Here is an 18,798-nt window from a genome sequence, read left to right as displayed (position 1 = left end):
AAAAATGAGTCTCCTGGAGAAAAAGCACATCGCAGCGAAGGCGACGGGCCTCCCTCCAGACAGAACTCCGTTTACAGGGGCTATTCAGACCTCTAACATTAAGTGAAGATATACGAAGTACCATAATAACAAATTAAAGAAAAATGGCGAAAGACCCAGGTGGCTACACACAAAATAACAAGGATGCATAAAGTATGTATGAACAGGCATAATAACCATATAACATTCCAGGTATGAGATAAGAACAAAGAATGCAAACAAAATAGCATAGTGTCAAAAAACACCGAATAACCAAAAATAATCAGCTGGGGGGGGGGAACAGGTCAGTAGCACTCAGTGAGCGTGAGTATTAGGAAGGCACACAGGTCACCTAAATCAAACAATGTAGACAAATCAATGTTGGGCAAGGCGGGTCAGTCCGCCGAAGCGGATAGATGGTTCACTTACGACCGCCCACCACAGTCCATTCCTTAGTAAGATGGGAGGGCCGCGCTGAGGATTCAGGAACAGATGAGAGAGATTCAACAGGGGCAAGTTTCCATTTACGGAGGAGGGACATGCCTGCCTCCACATCAGGGACGGAATGGAAAACCCCATTGCGGGGGATCAGCAGCTTGGTAGGAAAGCCCCAACGATACCGTATGCCCCTGTCTCTGAGGATCTTGGTAATGGGAGCCAGTTCACGCCTGGCCTGCATAGTAGCTGCAGATAAATCGGGAAACAAGGAAATGGATGCAAACGGAGCTGGTAAGGTACCACATTTTCTGGCTTCCGCAAGAATCGAGTCCTTAACTTGATAGAAATGGACCCTCGTCAACACATCTCTCGGGACATCTACAGGAGCAGAGTTCGCTTTTGGAATACGATGAGTCCGATCCAGAGTGAGCTCCAGATCGGTAAGCTGTGGTAGAATTTTCTTAAAGAGACGCTGAACATAGGCCACCAAGCCCTCCGATGTCACATCCTCAGGGACTCCACGGATCTTAATGTTATTGCGTCTAGACCGATCCTCAGCGTCCGCAGCCTTAATTTTGAGCCATCTGACCTCCGCCTCAAGGGTGTTATGGGCGTCAACCAATTCATTGTGAGCAGATGAAAATTCCTCCATTTTATGCTCAAGATGGTCAGTCCGTTCCCCCAAAGCGTCGATATCCTGTCGCAAATTACCCACCACAGAGGAAACAGTCTTGGTGATCCCCGCCTGCAGGAGAACAAGCATCCCTTTCAAAGTATCACACGTTACGGGGTCTGAGGAAGCTGGGAAGTCAGAGATATCTGAGTGAGCAAAATCAGGGAGAACACCAGAGGCAGGTAGGGCATCAGCGACCCGTTTACACACCGGCTCCTTACCAGAAGGAGAACCCTGAGGGGACACAGCAAAACTTCTCTTACCACCATCGACCAGTACAGGGGGACGCTCGGCTGCAGGGGAACCCTCCTCAGGCAAAGAGTCCACCAATTCAGACCGTGGAGGCGACTTCGCTGGGGAGCGGGAGCCAGACGGTGAGGAAGGTAGAGAGTGCGACATGGTGCTGGAGAAAAAGTCAGAAAGCTTCCTGGGGGTTTTGGAGGAGGATGGTTTCTTTCGAGGCATAATAGCAACAGCAGGAAAGGTCAGGGACGCAACTGAGGATATCAGGACAGGAGAGCAGATTGATGCGACCGGTACAAAATTTGCAGAGCAGCGCCACAGAACACACAGCAGCAAGATCCGGCAAGGACGTGGGGGTCGAGCAGCAGGAAGCCCAACAATCAGCTGAGAGCCGCCAAAGGTGACACTGTTGGTGGTTTAATCAGGCATGTTTAAAGAAGTGGCATGCAGTGGAGACATACAGGCATTTACAGTTCCATGGGAGCCCAGTGTGAGGAGCCCCCCCTGATGGTGGAGTAGGGGCTCAGCACTCACAAAGAGCTCAACCAGAAAAGCAGGGTGCAAGCCAGATGATACACAAAGTCCAGCCTAGGGGAGAGGAGAGGAGCCCCCCCTGATGGTGGTGTAGGGGCTCAGCACTCTCCTGGACTCCCCAGTCAGTATCAGCAAACAGTCACTTACTTATAACTCCAGGACCAGAGAGATCAGTGACAGGCAGTGGTGCAAGGAGCAGGAGGAGATCACAGTCTGTCCTCAACACAGGTGCACAGGCAGCAGGAAATCCACAGCAGGCGGGGGCAGGCAGTGCAGCAGCCAAATCAGTCCAGGGTAGGAGTATCACCGCAGGGTCCACTCAAAATGGCCGCCGCCTCACATCCGGCTATAGGCCGCAGACCACACGCCGGCTTCCACCAGCGCAGGAGGATCGGAGGAACACAGCAAACCAGCGCCCCGCAGCAGGACGGGCTCCGCTCACCACCAGGGAGGATCCGGAGGAAGCAGGACGGGACCCGACCGCCGCACAGCACGAGGATGAAGAAGGCCCGGACACCAAGATGGCGGCACGCTTCGGAGCGGTGAGTAGGCTGCAGGCCGCAAGGAGTCTGCCGGGGTTCTCAAGGAGGGAAAATGGTCCCGCAAAACAGTCTCCAGGGGTCCGGGGGAGACCACGAAGTGCCACTGACCCAATACAGGCAGGATAGTTAGGGATGCCGAGGAGATTCGGGCAGGAACACCGGGAGCTCCAGTGAACACGTCCGCACTCCTAGCCGGCTAGCCACGCCCCCCAGTGCACCAGATTTCTGTAGGTCTCATCTGCCCTTGCCATGTCCCCTTTTTGTGGAAGTGGCGATGGGGGGAGAATAGCTATTTTTTTTGTGCAAATGCGCCTTTTTGTGCCTTGAATACCAGAAAACTGCCCATTTTTTTGCACAAGGTATAGCAGCGAGTTTAGCAATGCAGTGCTTTCTCATACACTTCAATGGGGCACTACTGCAGTATCTAAACCCACCACTACATGTTGTACAGCGAGTGAGCAGTGTGGCTCCTGGCATGTAAACATTGCCGGTAGGCTATGTTGTGTTGGAGCAGCTGATCTGCAGGAGGTCTTAGGGTCCATTCACACAGAGTTTTTGGAGATGATTTTGACGCTGAATCCGTGTCACAATCCACGTGGAAAAAACGCCTCCCCATAGAGCTCCATGGGTTCCACTCACAAAATTTTCCACTAGTGGAAAAAAAAGCTTCCTTCGAGCGGATTCTGCCTGCAAAAACCAATGCAATCAATGGCAGGTGGAAAATCCATGTTGCGGATTTGGGCGTGGATTTGGCAAAAAACGCGTGTAAAAACCTATAGCGTTTTTTTCAAGGTCCAAACACTGTGCTGGAGGGAAAAAAAAACAAAAAAACTAAAAAAGCCTCAAAAAATGCTCCAAAAACTGCTTCAAAAAACCATTTTTTAATACCTGAAGCAGATATTTCCTCGCCAAAAAACTCTGTGTGAATGGACCCTAAGGGTCCATTCACACGGAGCTTTTTGGCAGTGATTTTGACGCTGAATCCGCATCAGAATCTATGTGGAAAAAATGGCGCTGAATTTGGTTTGGAATCCGCGTCAGAATCAGCAGTGAGAAAAAAGGCTATTGGGAGGCGTTTTTTGGTGGCTGATTGTAATTATTATTATTTTTTTTAACTGTTTATTACATAAAGGAGAACAACACAACAATGTCTCAGTAAAACAGTATCAGACACTAAAAGCTATGGGAAGAACGATCTGGACAAAAGACGAACAACAACAAGGGAGGGACACGACTAGACAAGAAAACATAAAGACAAGGAAGACAAGAGGGAAACATCGAAGGGAAAGACAAAGGTACCAGCAATCACCAAGTTAAAGAGGCTGGGTAGCCCAAAAAGCGTCCCACAGGTTCCAAATAGCATGGAATTTCTCCTCCTCACGGTTCAGCACAGCCGCCAGGTACTCCAAGGATCTTGCCACTTTTTGGAGGCTGATTTTGAGACGGATTCAGCATCAAAATCAGCGGCAAAAAACTCTGTGTACAATGACCCTCACGATAGAGTTCTATGTAATCTGCTAGCTTATTTATCTGCTAGCGGAAAAAAGAAGCGACATGACCTTTCTTCAGGTGGATTCTGCCTGAGAAAAACAATGGGAGTCAATAGTAGGCAAAAAAACACTAGCGATTTTTTCAAGGTCCATACACTGTGCTGGAGGAAAAAAAAACAAAAACTATAAACACCTCAAAAAATGCTCCAAAAAATGCCTCATGTAAAAAAAAACCCGCTTCAAAAAACTAGTTCCTAATTCCTGAAACAGAATTTTTCCTTTCCAAAATCCTCACCAAAAACTCCATGTGAACTCAGCCTAACCTAACAGGGCTGGTGAGGCCGGTCGTGAACTATATGGATTGTGAGCAGCCCCTCACCTAAACTCATTTGCAAAATGAAGGATGAAAGTGGATGGTCGAGTGTCTACCAAGATGGCATATCCCAAATTGTGGCAATGAAGTTAAAAAGCTTGTGATTGTGATTGGACACAAATAGGTCCATGACTGGAGTTCCCATTTCTATTGCATTTTGAATGAGATCTCTGGGTGAATAAAACCATATCCTTTAGTAAAGGTTGTCTGGCTTGGAGAAAGCCTTCATTGAGTGTAGTGGAGGAGCACAGTGAGTGCCAGACCATAGGTGCTTTAGCAAGCAGAAAGATAATGGCAAAAAATTGGAAATGTGAAGTGTAAGGGAGCGTTCACACTACCGTTGGTGTCCGACATGTAGTGTCCGCTCCTAGTGTCCGCTCAAAATCTGTCACGGACACTAGATGTGTCCGTGACACCTGTCATTCACTTGAATGGGCATCGGGTGCGTTCTTTTGCACTCCGTGCCCGTCCTTCCCTGTCCGCAAGAGAAGATGTCCGACTTCTCAAGCGGACAGAGGAACCCTGCATGGTTTTTCTGTCTGCTTGAGAAGTCGGACATCTTCTCTTGCGGACAGGGAAGGACGGGCACGGAGTGCAAAAGAACGCACCCGATGCCCATTCAAGTGAATGACAGGTGTCACGGACACATCTAGTGTCCGCTCCTAGTGTCCGTGACAGATTTTGAGCGGACACTACATGTCGGACACCGACGGTAGTGTGAACGCTCCCTAAGGGACAAAAAACTGATACTGATACAACCCTAAGGAGAATAAAGCTTTTTTTTTTGGCAAAACAAGGATCTCCCTTTTAGCTTTATTGCTGTGTGAAGAAAAGCAATGTAGGGCCATTTGTATATACACACAGTATAATAAATGCAGGAGAGCTCCTGAACACCAGTGTGTATCCTGAGGGGTAACGCACTACTCATGCCAGTATGCCCTACACAGTATAGGGCACTATACCTATAGTACTAGGTGAGTATAGGTCAGCATGTGGCAAGCTGCAAGTGTATGTCCCCTGAGGGGTAACACACTACTCATGCCAGTATGCCCTATAGTACAGGGCACTATACCTATAGTACTAGGTGAGTCTTGGTCAGCATGTGGTAAGTGTGTGTCCCCTGAGGGGTAACGCACTACTCATGCCAGTATGCCCTATAGTACAGGGCACTATACCTATAGTACTAGGTGAGTCTTGGTCAGCATGTGGTAAGTGTGTGTCCCCTGAGGGGTAACGCACTACTCATGCCAGTATGCCCTATAGTACAGGGCACTATACCTATAGTACTAGGTGAGTCTTGGTCAGCATGTGGTAAGTGTGTGTCCCCTGAGGGGTAACGCACTACTCATGCCAGTATGCCCTATAGTACAGGGCACTATACCTATAGTACTAGGTGAGTATAGGTCAGCATGTGGTAAGTGTGTGTCCCCTGAGGGGTAACGCACTACTCATGCCAGTATGCCCTATAGTACAGGGCACTATACCTATAGTACTAGGTGAGTCTTGGTCCGCATGTGGTAAGTGTGTGTCCCCTGAGGGGTAACGCACTACTCATGCCAGTATGCCCTATAGTACAGGGCACTATACCTATAGTACTAGGTGAGTATAGGTCAGCATGTGGTAAGTGTGTGTCCCCTGAGGGGTAACGCACTACTCATGCCAGTATGCCCTATAGTACAGGGCACTATACCTATAGTACTAGGTGAGTCTTGGTCAGCATGTGGTAAGTGTATGTCCCCTGAGGGGTAACGCACTACTCATGCCAGTATGCCCTATAGTACAGGGCACTATACCTATAGTACTAGGTGAGTCTTGGTCAGCATGTGGTAAGTGTGTGTCCCCTGAGGGGTAACGCACTACTCATGCCAGTATGCCCTATAGTACAGGGCACTATACCTATAGTACTAGGTGAGTCTTGGTCAGCATGTGGTAAGTGTATGTCCCCTGAGGGGTAACGCACTACTCATGCCAGTATGCCCTACACAGTATAGGGCACTATACCTATAGTACTAGGTGAGTATAGGTCAGCATGTGGCAAGCTGCAAGTGTATGTCCCCTGAGGGGTAACACACTACTCATGCCAGTATGCCCTATAGTACAGGGCACTATACCTATAGTACTAGGTGAGTATAGGTCAGCATGTGGTAAGTGTGTGTCCCCTGAGGGGTAACGCACTACTCATGCCAGTATGCCCTACACAGTATAGGGCACTATACCTATAGTACTAGGTGAGTATAGGTCAGCATGTGGCAAGCTGCAAGTGTATGTCCCCTGAGGGGTAACGCACTACTCATGCCAGTATGCCCTATAGTACAGGGCACTATACCTATAGTACTAGGTGAGTCTTGGTCCGCATGTGGTAAGTGTATGTCCCCTGAGGGGTAACGCACTACTCATGCCAGTATGCCCTATAGTACAGGGCACTATACCTATAGTACTAGGTGAGTATAGGTCAGCATGTGGTAAGTGTGTGTCCCCTGAGGGGTAACGCACTACTCATGCCAGTATGCCCTATAGTACAGGGCACTATACCTATAGTACTAGGTGAGTCTTGGTCCGCATGTGGTAAGTGTGTGTCCCCTGAGGGGTAACGCACTACTCATGCCAGTATGCCCTATAGTACAGGGCACTATACCTATAGTACTAGGTGAGTCTTGGTCAGCATGTGGTAAGTGTGTGTCCCCTGAGGGGTAACGCACTACTCATGCCAGTATGCCCTATAGTACAGGGCACTATACCTATAGTACTAGGTGAGTCTTGGTCAGCATGTGGTAAGTGTGTGTCCCCTGAGGGGTAACGCACTACTCATGCCAGTATGCCCTATAGTACAGGGCACTATACCTATAGTACTAGGTGAGTCTTGGTCAGCATGTGGTAAGTGTATGTCCCCTGAGGGGTAACGCACTACTCATGCCAGTATGCCCTATAGTACAGGGCACTATACCTATAGTACTAGGTGAGTCTTGGTCCGCATGTGGCAAGTGTGTGTCCCCTGAGGGGTAACGCACTACTCATGCCAGTATGCCCTATAGTACAGGGCACTATACCTATAGTACTAGGTGAGTCTTGGTCCGCATGTGGTAAGTGTATGTCCCCTGAGGGGTAACGCACTACTCATGCCAGTATGCCCTATAGTACAGGGCACTATACCTATAGTACTAGGTGAGTATAGGTCAGCATGTGGTAAGTGTGTGTCCCCTGAGGGGTAACGCACTACTCATGCCAGTATGCCCTATAGTACAGGGCACTATACCTATAGTACTAGGTGAGTCTTGGTCCGCATGTGGTAAGTGTGTGTCCCCTGAGGGGTAACGCACTACTCATGCCAGTATGCCCTATAGTACAGGGCACTATACCTATAGTACTAGGTGAGTCTTGGTCCGCATGTGGCAAGTGTGTGTCCCCTGAGGCAGAGGCGGCCGCGCTGCTATAGCTACAGGTAGCCCTGTCTGTGGGTTCAGTGAAGGGTAGTGTCAGTTTAATGTCCGTTATGATAGGTGTCCGTTTTTTTCTTTTAAACGGACACCTTCCTAACCGACACCAACGGTAGTGTGAACGCCCCCACAAGGAGCCCTCGCGAAGCCGCGCATACAGTAATATCACCCTGTAAATATTTTATGAGGGGGCGTGCCCACGAGACACGGCGCTGCTCATTGGCTAAAGAGCAGGGGGAAGGGCTAAGGAAACTAGAGCCCGGCTGCGTGCAGGCTATGAGGAGACCCGGGTAGCTCCTTCATAGTAACCTGCGGAGTGGAGTGTGAGGGGCCGCTGCCCATAGCCGACCGCAGAAAGGAACCCCCCACTCCCTCACCGGGATAGAAAGGAAATATGGCGTTTGTGAGCAATGAAATAGAGAAGGAGGCGGATGAGGTAAGAGCACTACGTGAGTGTGTGTCCGGGAGACGTCCCTTAGCAAGGTTCACGTCTTGTATTGAGGAAGCTCTCACGACATGCATCTCCATATATGTATCCCTGTACTGAGTTCCTATGATCTGTGGTATCTAGTAGCCTCCAGCAGTGTATGGGTTAATGCTGGCGTTTATGGCATGGAGTATGAGCTGTCACATACTAGCCGGCCGGCATTTCCTTCCACACCTCTGCCCTGTCTGCTTAGCTGAGTAATTCTGGGCACAACAGGTGGCATCTAGGTGTTGTGGATGTGGTTACTATGGCAGTGGCAGCTGGTGTAGGAAGTGGAATGATGATGCCAAGCCCATGATCCTGATCATTCTTGTATTCCCAGGGTCTGCTTACAAAGCCAGTCCTGATGGGGCAATCTCACTATGTTCCCACAGGAATTGCCTGCCATTGGTGCTTTTATGTACTAAGCTCATTGTGAAAACATATATCAGACATAAAGAAAAATAGCAAATAATGAAAAGCTCTGTCCAACGGAGACAGGAGAGCGGACCTTCACCATTAGAGCTTCCAATCTAATGGGATCTTGTGGTCGCCAGTATAAGTAAGTGGATTGCTAGTGTATATGTGTGCCTGACATCAACTCCCTTTACAGTGAAATGATATATAGGAGCCGCCATACTGCACACAGTACAGGGGCAGACATGGCCTGATCCACAGGTGTGCGATACCTTTTGGAAATAACAGACTTGTTGGTGCATGTGTGTGTATACGCTGCACAGAAACCTGCGTCACATGAACCAAAATGCAAATTCTCTCCTTGTCACTTAGAGGATCTTTTCATTTGGCTGGCTGGCTGGCAGCAGCTGCTGTTCATATCTGTTCAGAGCAAAGTATCCACAAGGGATGGAGATGTCGTGTTTTTTTTTCATGTTGCTAGATAATGCATGTACCCATAATAATGGCTAATCATGTGGGAGCAGTTTGTCTCCTGATCCCGGTTGTCAGGGTGACGTGACACATCGGGAGACAGCGGCATATGTACTGGGAGATGCTAGTCTTATTGTATGCCTATATCCGCATGGCCTATTTCTGTCCTTATTTTGAATACATGTACCTGCCTGCTTTTTAATGTAATGATGGTTATTTTTATTTTATAGCTTTCATCCTAGCAACAGCTGTATGCATAAATAAAACACAGGGAGTCATACAAAATGCATTACATGCTGCTGCTAGTTTCAGATTTGAGGTTTTGAAGCGCACGGATCACTTTCTACTAACACTCAACCAAAGCTATAATGAGAATACATGAAACTTATTTGTTTAGACCAGGAGTGTCAAATTCAGCCAAATAAATGGGCCACACAGAAAAAAATCTGAAGGTGATGCAGGACTGAACACTTCACCCCCATTACGATTAATGAACGATTTTAGGACATTTCAACGGCATGTAAAAGGGGAATTTTGATTTCGATTATCGCCGTATACATGATCCAGATTGGATAACGTACAGTTGGTGACATCTCCTTTAGCCAGTGGTAGTGTGAAACACCATGGTGTGAATGATGAGCTGACTTTCGTTTTTTCTTTTTCAATTAATAACTTTCCTTTCAAAGTCGATACAATACAAAATTGCATTGGGAGTCCCAGTGCCCTGTGGGCAGCAGATTGTAGCTGCATGGGGACCCCCTGGCTTAGACCCTGATTTTCTTCTGTGGGTTTGCATGGCTACAATGCTGTTTTGAGAACTGAGCCATGGCAAAATAAGACAGGAAATTATCCTTTATTTATTTATTTTTTTTTAAAGAAGACCTGTCGCCACATATATAGTGTTAAATAGCATGCATCATTTGATTCTTGCTGATCTAGCTCCGATTCTCTATGTGGGAGGCAAACTTTTTTTATTTTCTCATAGAAAAAACTAAAGTTACCGCCCACTTGGAGAATCAGAGCTATAACCTTCCAGAGGTCTTATCTTTTGAACAGGTGGATGGGTTTTTGCATTTAGGAAAGACATACTCCATGTTAGGTTGTGGCCCCACACTGCGGAAATGCAGTTTTTTTTTCTTTTTTTTTTTTTTTTTTTTAAACCGAAGCCAAGAATGGCTATAAAAGTAATGGGAAGTATATAGGAAGCGCTTGAACCACTACCTTCTGCTCAATCCACTCCCGGCTTTGGCTCAAAAAAACGCAGCAAAATCTGCAACAAAAAAAGCTGTGTTTCCACAAAGTGGGGCCTTAGCCTGTGTGAACATTTCCTAACCTTAAAAAGCCCTATTTTTAGCTACCTGGCTCCATTTTAGCATTGAAACTAAAGTGTCAATTGTGCTGTAATGATAGTAAACTGTAAGGGTCAGTTCACACGTGAAAACCGCCTAGCTTATTTGTGCGAGGTAAAAAACCTCGAGGAGTTTTTTTGACGCTGTTTTTTGCATTCCACGCGGTTTTTGACGAGGTTTTTGACGCGGTTTTCGCTAGCGGTTTTCGCTAGGGTTTTTTTTTCCTATATGTGCTATAGAAACTTCAGGCGAAAACCGCGCGTTTTTTTGCAGGTTTTCGCCTCCCATTCACTTCTATGCAATTCTTCAGGCGTTTTCCGCCTGAAGAAAGGTCATGCCGCTTCTTCAGGCGGAAAACGCTAGGAGGAAAAAAAAAGCTAGTGGTCTACATAGACCACCATGTTAAAGGAGAGGTTTTTGAAGCGAATTCCGCTGTCAAAAACCTCCCCTTTGCCCACGTGTGAACTAGCCCTAAGGCCTCCTGCTCATGACTTTATTCTGTCCCAGAAACTCGATCCACATGAGGGCCTTGTTTCCTGGAATATCCACCGCTATGTGTATGAAACTTACTCCATCATAGTGAGATATGATGCAGTGAATTCCATGCACACGACCATTCCCCTGCGCCAAACAGCAGCACAACGTATGGGGTATTCCTGCCCCTGTGAGCCATTTAGGACAGGCGGAACTTTTAATCACATCAGCCTTCCCCTATAAAAGGACAGAGGACCTCCCCTCCATTGTGTTTTTTTTCTGTCCTGAGGGCAGGACAGGTGGAGGGGGGGAGGTTCTCTCTCCCCCTATGCATGTATCCGGGCGTAGGTACCTGGAGCCGGCGGTCCGGTCTGTCGGGGGCCGAGGCGGCCGGCGCTTGATGCCTGCATGGCGCGTCCGCGTCCTCCGGCTTCCTCCTTCCTCCTCCGGCGGAGGTCTGCGCATGCGTGGACCTCTCGTCCGACGGCCGGCCTTCCCCGCTCACTCCCGGCTATGGCAGCTTTCCCTGGGTGCGGGGGGGCAATAGGCTGTGAGGAGTGAAGGAGGCAGGAATACAAGGAAGTTTTCGGCGAATGGTCCCTAAACCAGGATGTCTTCTTGCGGCTGACACAGATGTGGGGTCTCCCCGAGGTGGATCTGATGGCCGCCCAGTACAATGCCAAGGTGGTGAAGTTTTGCTCTCTCTATCGGGAAGACAATCCCTTGGCAGTAGATGCCCTCTCAATACCTTGGAGGTTCAGGCTGGCGTACATCTTCCCTCCGGTCCCCATGATAACGAAGGTATTGGCAAAGATCAAACAGGACCAAGTATCGGTGATTGCCATCATCCCGTTCTGGCCAAAGAGGGCATGGTTTACCCACCTCATGCAGATGAGTCGAGGGAACCACTGGAGGCTTCCGATTCTCCACAACCTGGTAACCCAAGGCAACCGGCTCTGCCAGGACCTGGAGAGGTTCAACCTGACAGCCTGGAGGTTGAACGCACCCTATACGGACATGGAGGATTATCCCAGGCCGTTCTATCAACACTGGCCTGTTCAAGAGCAGAGTCCACGAACAGGAGCTACCTAAGGATCGGTAGAATCTATCGCCAATGGTGCTTGGTGAACCACCGGATGAGTACATCCTCGGATTCGGTGCTGGAATTCCTACAGAATGGCCTAGAGAGGGGCCTAACTCCGGCTACACTAAAGGTACACGTGGCTGCTCTCTCTGCCGTATTAGGGATCAGATTGTCTCAGAATCTGCTGATTGGCCAATTCTTGAAGGGGGCCGCGAGGCTTCGGCCGTCCATCCAAGCCCCAGTTCCGCAGTGGGACTTGGCCACAGTACTTCAGGGGTTGTGTGTAGCCCCATTCGAACCTCTGGAGGAGGTAGGCCTAAGGTTTGTATATTACAAGGTGGCCTTTCTGTTAGCAGTGACCTCAGCAAAGAGGACCGGAGAACTGCAGGCCTTGGGGGCCTTAGAACCATACCTGCAATTTTTCTCTGATAGAGTTCAATTGAGATACCTTCCTGGCTTCGTTCCCAAGGTCCCGTCGGACCGTAATATTAATCATGTGATCTCCTTGCCGACCTTTTTTCCTTCCCCTTCCTCCCAGGAGGAGGAAAGATGGCATACACTGGATCTGGTCAGGTGCCTAAGGGTCTACCTAGAGCGAACCAGACCCTGGAGAAAATCGGAGAATTTATTTGTAAATTTTTCCGGTAGATATAGGGGAGAAAAAGCATCCAAAGCCTCCATATCAAGGTGGATAAGGAGGCCATTTACCATGCCTTTCAGGCGCAGGGGTTGTCCCCGCCGGAGTTTGTTCGCGCCCACTCTACGAGGGCGGTCGCTGCTACTTGTGCGGAGAGGCGCTCGGTTTCGCTGGACCAAATATGTTCAGCCGCGACCTGGAGCTCACAATTGACATTCATTCGTCATTATAGGCTAAATTGGCGCTCCTCGGAAGCGGTAGCTTTCGGGCGCTCTGTACTATCGTCAGTATGCCAGGAGGTCCCTCCCTAGGGGGGGTTTACTTGCTACCTCCCCATACGTTGTGCTGCTGTTTGGCGCAGGGGAATGCAAGATTATGTAGATAATCTGTTTTCCCATAGTCCAAACAGCAGCACAAGGCTCCCTCCCATTTGTTTCTTTCCTTTTGGTCCTCTTTTAAGGTCCTTCTGGGATACTTGGGGACTAACACAGTGGGGGGGAGGTCCTCTGTCCTTTTATAGGGGAAGGCTGATGTGATTAAAAGTTCCGCCTGTCCTAAATGGCTCACAGGGGCAGGAATACCCCATACGTTGTGCTGCTGTTTGGACTATGGGAAAACAGATTATCTACATAATCTTCCATTGTCTGACATTATGGACCATGTTTCCAGAACAGAATATGGTTATGGGCAGGAGGCTTATGGTTGTAAAATATCACCCATCAACAGGCTATGTAATATTTGATTGATCAGTGAAGATCTGACTGCTGGGACCTCCACTGACCAGGAGGATAGGGGACCCATGTCCCCTGTTTGAATGGAGTGGCATCATTCATGCTTGCTTCCGCTCTATATTCATAGAGTTAGCCATGTTGTGTGCTGTGTGATAAGTTGTCAGTTTGGAATAACCTACATTAAATGGGTTATCTGCTTTCTAATATTGATTTGCAAGGGTCAACAGATCAATTGTTAGGGGACCACCTGACTCTCAAGAATGTTTACGTTCTGACTATACAAACCATAGTGGCAGCAGAAATGTAGCATTGTCCTATAGACTTCAATTGTATGGCGCTGTAGTTAGGGCTTGTGTTGGGACCAATGTTGGGTGAAGTTATTGTCTCCAGGCTCAAAATAAAGCTATTAATTGTTATTATACAATTATTAACAATGTATAATTAATAATACCGTATATACTCGAGTATAACCCGAATTTTTCAGCTCAGTTTTTGTGCTGAAAAAGCCCCCTTCGGCTTATACTTGAGTCAGCAAAAAAAAATATTTTATTTTTTTTTTTTTTTTTTTTTTTTTTTTTTAGAAGGGGGGTCTATGACCAGCCACATTATTAATGTATAGAATCTCCCATAAAATAGTGCAAAAAATAAATAAATAAAAGTTCTAAATCCCTCCTTTCCCTAGAATACATACAGAAATAGAAAATGACTGTGAAACACAAACACATTAGGTATCCCTGTGTCTGAAAGTGCCCGGTCTACTGAATATAGGGGATCTGCAGTGCTCCTGTTCCGTCGGGAAGGGGTTAATAGGAGCACTGCAGATACCCTATATTCAGCCAGGCTGAATTCCAAGTGGGGGGGGGGGGGACTCAGTCCTCAAGCTCAGGGAAGGGGCAGACAGACAACCAAAACACCCCCTCCCCTTTCCCAGCATCTACTGCACCCAAAAACTCCGACCATTTTAATTTTTGAAATTTTCTAGTAGCTGCTGCATTTCCCCCCTAGGCTTATACTCGAGTCAATAAGTTTTCCCAGTTTTTTGTGGTAAAATTAGGGGCCTCGGCTTATATTCCGGTCGGCTTATACTCTAGTATATACGGTGTGTATATATGTGTGTGTGTGTGTGTGTGTATGTATATATATATATATATATATATATATATATATATATATATATATATATATATATATATATATATATATATATATATATATATATTGTGTGTGTGTGTTTGCAGATTTACTTTCATAGGAATTCAATCCCTTTCTTTTTATTGAACCAGAGGCGCTTTACTGCTTCTGATTGACTATGGCTCTCAGCTATTTATGAACCAGTCTGTCATGCTGTGGGAAAATAAAATATCCTGGAGTCTGCAGTGTGGCCTACTAACTCCACAGCTCTGCTTGCAGTATCCAGAGTCACTACAACAATTTGTATGGTGAGTTTTGCCGTCTTGGTGCAGCTGACGTGTGGGGGTTCTAGTTTTGGACTATTGCAAATCTAATATTGATGACGTGTTTTAAAGGAGCTGCGCCGTTATGGAAACTTACCTCTTATCCACAGGACATTGATTAGGAGGACGGGGGACCAAAAGTCCCCTTAAAGGGGTTGTCCCATCACAAGGATCCTATCTATACTGCTTGTTAATGTGGATGTCAGACTTTTCCTAAATACACTGCTTCAACAAAACTGCTTTGTTTGTCCACTATCTTACTTTATTAAATTCTTTGTGGCCACAGCCCTGACTTAGCTGCTCATGAGTCAAGTGATGTATCTGCCTGCTCTCGGGCGGGAGGGAGGAGGGGCTAAGTGCACGGGAGCCAGCCTGTGTTTCTAGCTATTCCTGTGTCTACACCACGTGACCTAGATCCCTGCTATCAGATAGAGGAGAGGAGCTGCTTTTATTTCTTCTGTTCTCCCAGTTATCAGGCTAGCTAATTCAATTGTGTTCATTATGGCAGAGACAGGCAGTCTCTGTATGTAACACAGAATGGAGTTGCTGCTGCCTGTACTTCATAGTCCAATATGGGTGGGCAGAGCTACATGCGAATTTGGGGGCGGAGCTAAACAGCAGGTTAGATGTGAAACCCCACCCACCAAATGATGCAAGAAACCAGGAAGAAAGAAGATTTTACAGCAGTAAAGACTGATGAGTATGTGAGGTGGGAATATCCCTTTAAAGCCTCGTTGTGAATGGAGCACCAATACGCTTGTGTGACTGGCACTCCATTCACATGTATATGCAGGTGCCTTCTGGAGATTAGTTCTAGACAAGTGAAATGGAGCAATGCAAGGGAAGAGCACTTCTGCTCCATTCACAAGCTTTAGAAGGACTTTCAGCCCCCCACCCCCCTTAGGAATTGTAAAACTATCCTCTGTCCTGTGGCTATGGAATAAGTGTCCATAATGGCACAACCCCTTTAACTCCTTCCTAGCATCCACCATACTATTACAGCAGATGTTGGGTCTTTAAAGATGACAGATACTCTGCTGAAGGGTGGCTGCCATAGCTAACAAGTTTCTCCTATAATGTACAATAGAGACCCGAAGCTAATGCTCACTCTAATTGTGGGCATTGTGATCTGTTAGCACCCCCCCTTCCTCCTTAAGCAGGGTTCACACTAGCGTCGGTGTCCGATAGCTAGTGTCCAATGCTAATGCCTGTGCAAAATCTTGCACGGACATTAGCATCGGACACTAGCTGTGTCAGTTACAATTTGCATTATTTTGAATGGGACATCATATAGTGTCCTTTACTGTCCGTGTCTGTCCTTAAGTGTCCGTTTACAAAGATGTAGGATTTAGATGTCCGCTTGAAAAATCGGACATCTACGTAAACGGACACTTAAGGACAGACATGGACAGTAAAGGACACTACATGATGTCCCATTTAAAATAATGCAAATTGTAACGGACACAGCTAGTGTCCGATGCTAATGTCCACGCAAGATTTGGCACAGACATTAGCATCAGACACTAGCTGTCGGACACAGACGCTAGTGTGAACGCTCTCTTAAAGTGAATATAACATATGAATTGAAACTGGTCCATGAACAGCCTCAATACATAGTAATGTAGTTAAAGTCCAATAGACTGCAATACAATTGTATTGCAGTCTATGGGACTTTCAAATGAAACGAAAACAGGTTCAAGCCTCGTAGGGAGGGAGCTAATAAAATAGTTTTAAAAATAAATAAATAAATAAATAAAACCATTAAAACTTCCATAGATTTGAAATAAACATAAATAAACAAAAACAAACAATTTATAAATCTCCAGATTTTAAAATGCCCAGTCTACAAGCTTATACGAATAGTTTTCTCATATGATAAATGTTGTAGCGGGAAAAATAAAGAACCAAACTGCCATATTTTCGATTTTCGCTATTTCACCTCTCAGAAATTTTTATTGAAAAGCAATTAAAACAGCAGACATTCACCAAAATAGTATACCGGTAACTAAAAAGTAAGTCTGGCCCTGCAAAAAAAGACAAAACGGAGCCCATAAGAATGTTGCACAAATCAAGTTTTTCACTCCCCCCCCCCCCCCCTTTCCACTTTCTTATTTTTTTTTATTTTTTTTATATGCCTCTCTGTGCATAATATAGAATATTAAAGAGGACCTTTCACCATTTTGCCCACAGGCAGCTCTAGATACTGCCGGAAAGCTGACAGTGAGCTGAGTTCAGCGCACTGTCGGCTTTCCCGATCTGGGCCCAGTGTGAAGAGCTTATGGTCCCGGTACCGTAGCTCTTCTATGGTCAGAAGGGCGTTTCTGACACTCAGTCAGAGACGTCCTTCTTCACAGCACAGCCAATCGCGCTGTGCTGTGAGAGCTGGGAGGAACCCCCCCCCCCTCCCTGATAATGCTCGTCTATGGACGAGTACTGTGAGCAGATGGAGGGGGCGTTCCTTATTCTTATTCTTATGGTAGAGTTGGAAGGGACCTCAAGGGCCATCGGGTCCAACCCCCTGCGAGTGCAGGTTTTCCTAAATCATCCCAGCTATATGTTTATCCAGATTCCGCTTGAAGATTTCCATTGATGGAGCGCCCACCACCTCCCGTGGCAGCCTATTCCACTCTCTCACTACCCTCACTGTCAGAAAGTTTTTCCTAATGTCTAATCTGTATCTCTTTCCCTTTAGTTTCATCCCTTTGCTTCTTGTACTTCCTTGTGCTAATGAGAATAGGGTAGATCCCTCTGCACTGTGACTACCTTTCAGATATTTGTAGACTGCTATTAAATCTCCCCTCAGCCTTCTCTTCTGCAAACTAAACAATCCCAGTTCTTTTAGCCGCTCCTCATAGGACATGGTTTGCAGACCTTCCACCATTTTGGTTGCTCTTCTCTGGACTTGCTCCAATATATCGATGTCTTTCTTGAATTGAGGCGCCCAGAACTGTACACAGTATTCCAGGTGTGGTCTGACCAGGGAAGAGTAGAGCGGAATAATGACCTCTCTTGATCTAGATTCAATGCTTGTCTTAATACATCCCAGAATTTTATTAGCCTTTTTTGCAGCAGCACCGCACTGTTGGCTCATGTTGAATTTGTGATCTACTATTATGCCCAAGTCCTTTTCCCCTATGCTATCACTTAGTCCTATTCCTCCCATACTATATATGTTTTTTACATTTCTGTTACCCAGATGTAGAACTTTGCATTTGTCCCTGTTAAATACCATTTTGTTCGCCTCAGCCCATTGTTCCAGTGTGTCTAAGTCCTTTTGAATACACTCTCTCTCCTCTCTAGTGTTGGCTATTCCTCCTTGGCTATTCCTCCTTGGCTGTGCTGTGAAGAAGGACGTCTCTGACTGAGTGTCAGAAACGCCCTTCTGACCATAGAAGAGCTACGGTGCCGGGACCGTAAGCTCTTCACACTGGGCCCACATCGGGAAAGCCGACTGGAAAGCTGGGAAAGCTTTCCGGCAGTATATAGAACTGCCTGTGGGCAAAATGGTGAAAGGTCCTCTTTAAGTGGTACCATTTCAAAGTAAGTGAATGGGTTGTCCAAGAAAAATGTTTTTTTTTTTTTTTTTTTTGTATTAAACCAGGGTGGTTGCAGTTGTGGGTGTAGTTGGAGGGGGGTTCACATACTCTTCTGACAATCAGAGGCCTAAGGAAGGGATGTGGGATGTCACAGTGAGATGTCGGGACGAAAGCATCAAGTAAACACCAGAGCATCAAGACAATGGTGCATCGGGGGACAGGTGAGTGTATTTATATGTGTAAGTGTGTATGTGTGTGTATATATCAAAAAAAGTTTAGACTGCACATCCCAGTGTGAACAGGTGCTCAGGTATGTTTACTTAGAGCTTCTTGCTGTTTGATCAAATGTGCATAACAAAGAACTTCTAAATTGTATATTTTATTAGGTGTTTTTAATTACATCAGTATTGCCCTTTAGGGTTTTCATATACCCT

The 18,798-nt window shown here is 46.7% G+C and overlaps 1 protein-coding gene across 1 annotated transcript in view; it reads left to right on the top strand.

The window, feature by feature from the left end:
• The first annotated feature begins 8,047 nt into the window (after nucleotides 1–8,047).
• The window catches only part of TTC39B (tetratricopeptide repeat domain 39B), a 107,883-nt gene continuing 97,132 nt past the window's right edge, over nucleotides 8,048–18,798 (top strand). The window contains exon 1 of the mRNA XM_075279486.1: nucleotides 8,048–8,181. Within this exon, the coding sequence (XP_075135587.1) occupies nucleotides 8,140–8,181 (42 nt within the window). The 5' untranslated portion in view covers nucleotides 8,048–8,139. The remainder of the gene's footprint in view (nucleotides 8,182–18,798) is intronic.

Source organism: Leptodactylus fuscus, chromosome 1 (genome assembly GCF_031893055.1).
Source record: "Leptodactylus fuscus isolate aLepFus1 chromosome 1, aLepFus1.hap2, whole genome shotgun sequence".
NCBI lineage: Eukaryota > Metazoa > Chordata > Amphibia > Anura > Leptodactylidae > Leptodactylus > Leptodactylus fuscus.
Note: the sequence above shows the minus strand (reverse complement) of the source record. Positions and strands in the feature narration are given on the sequence as shown.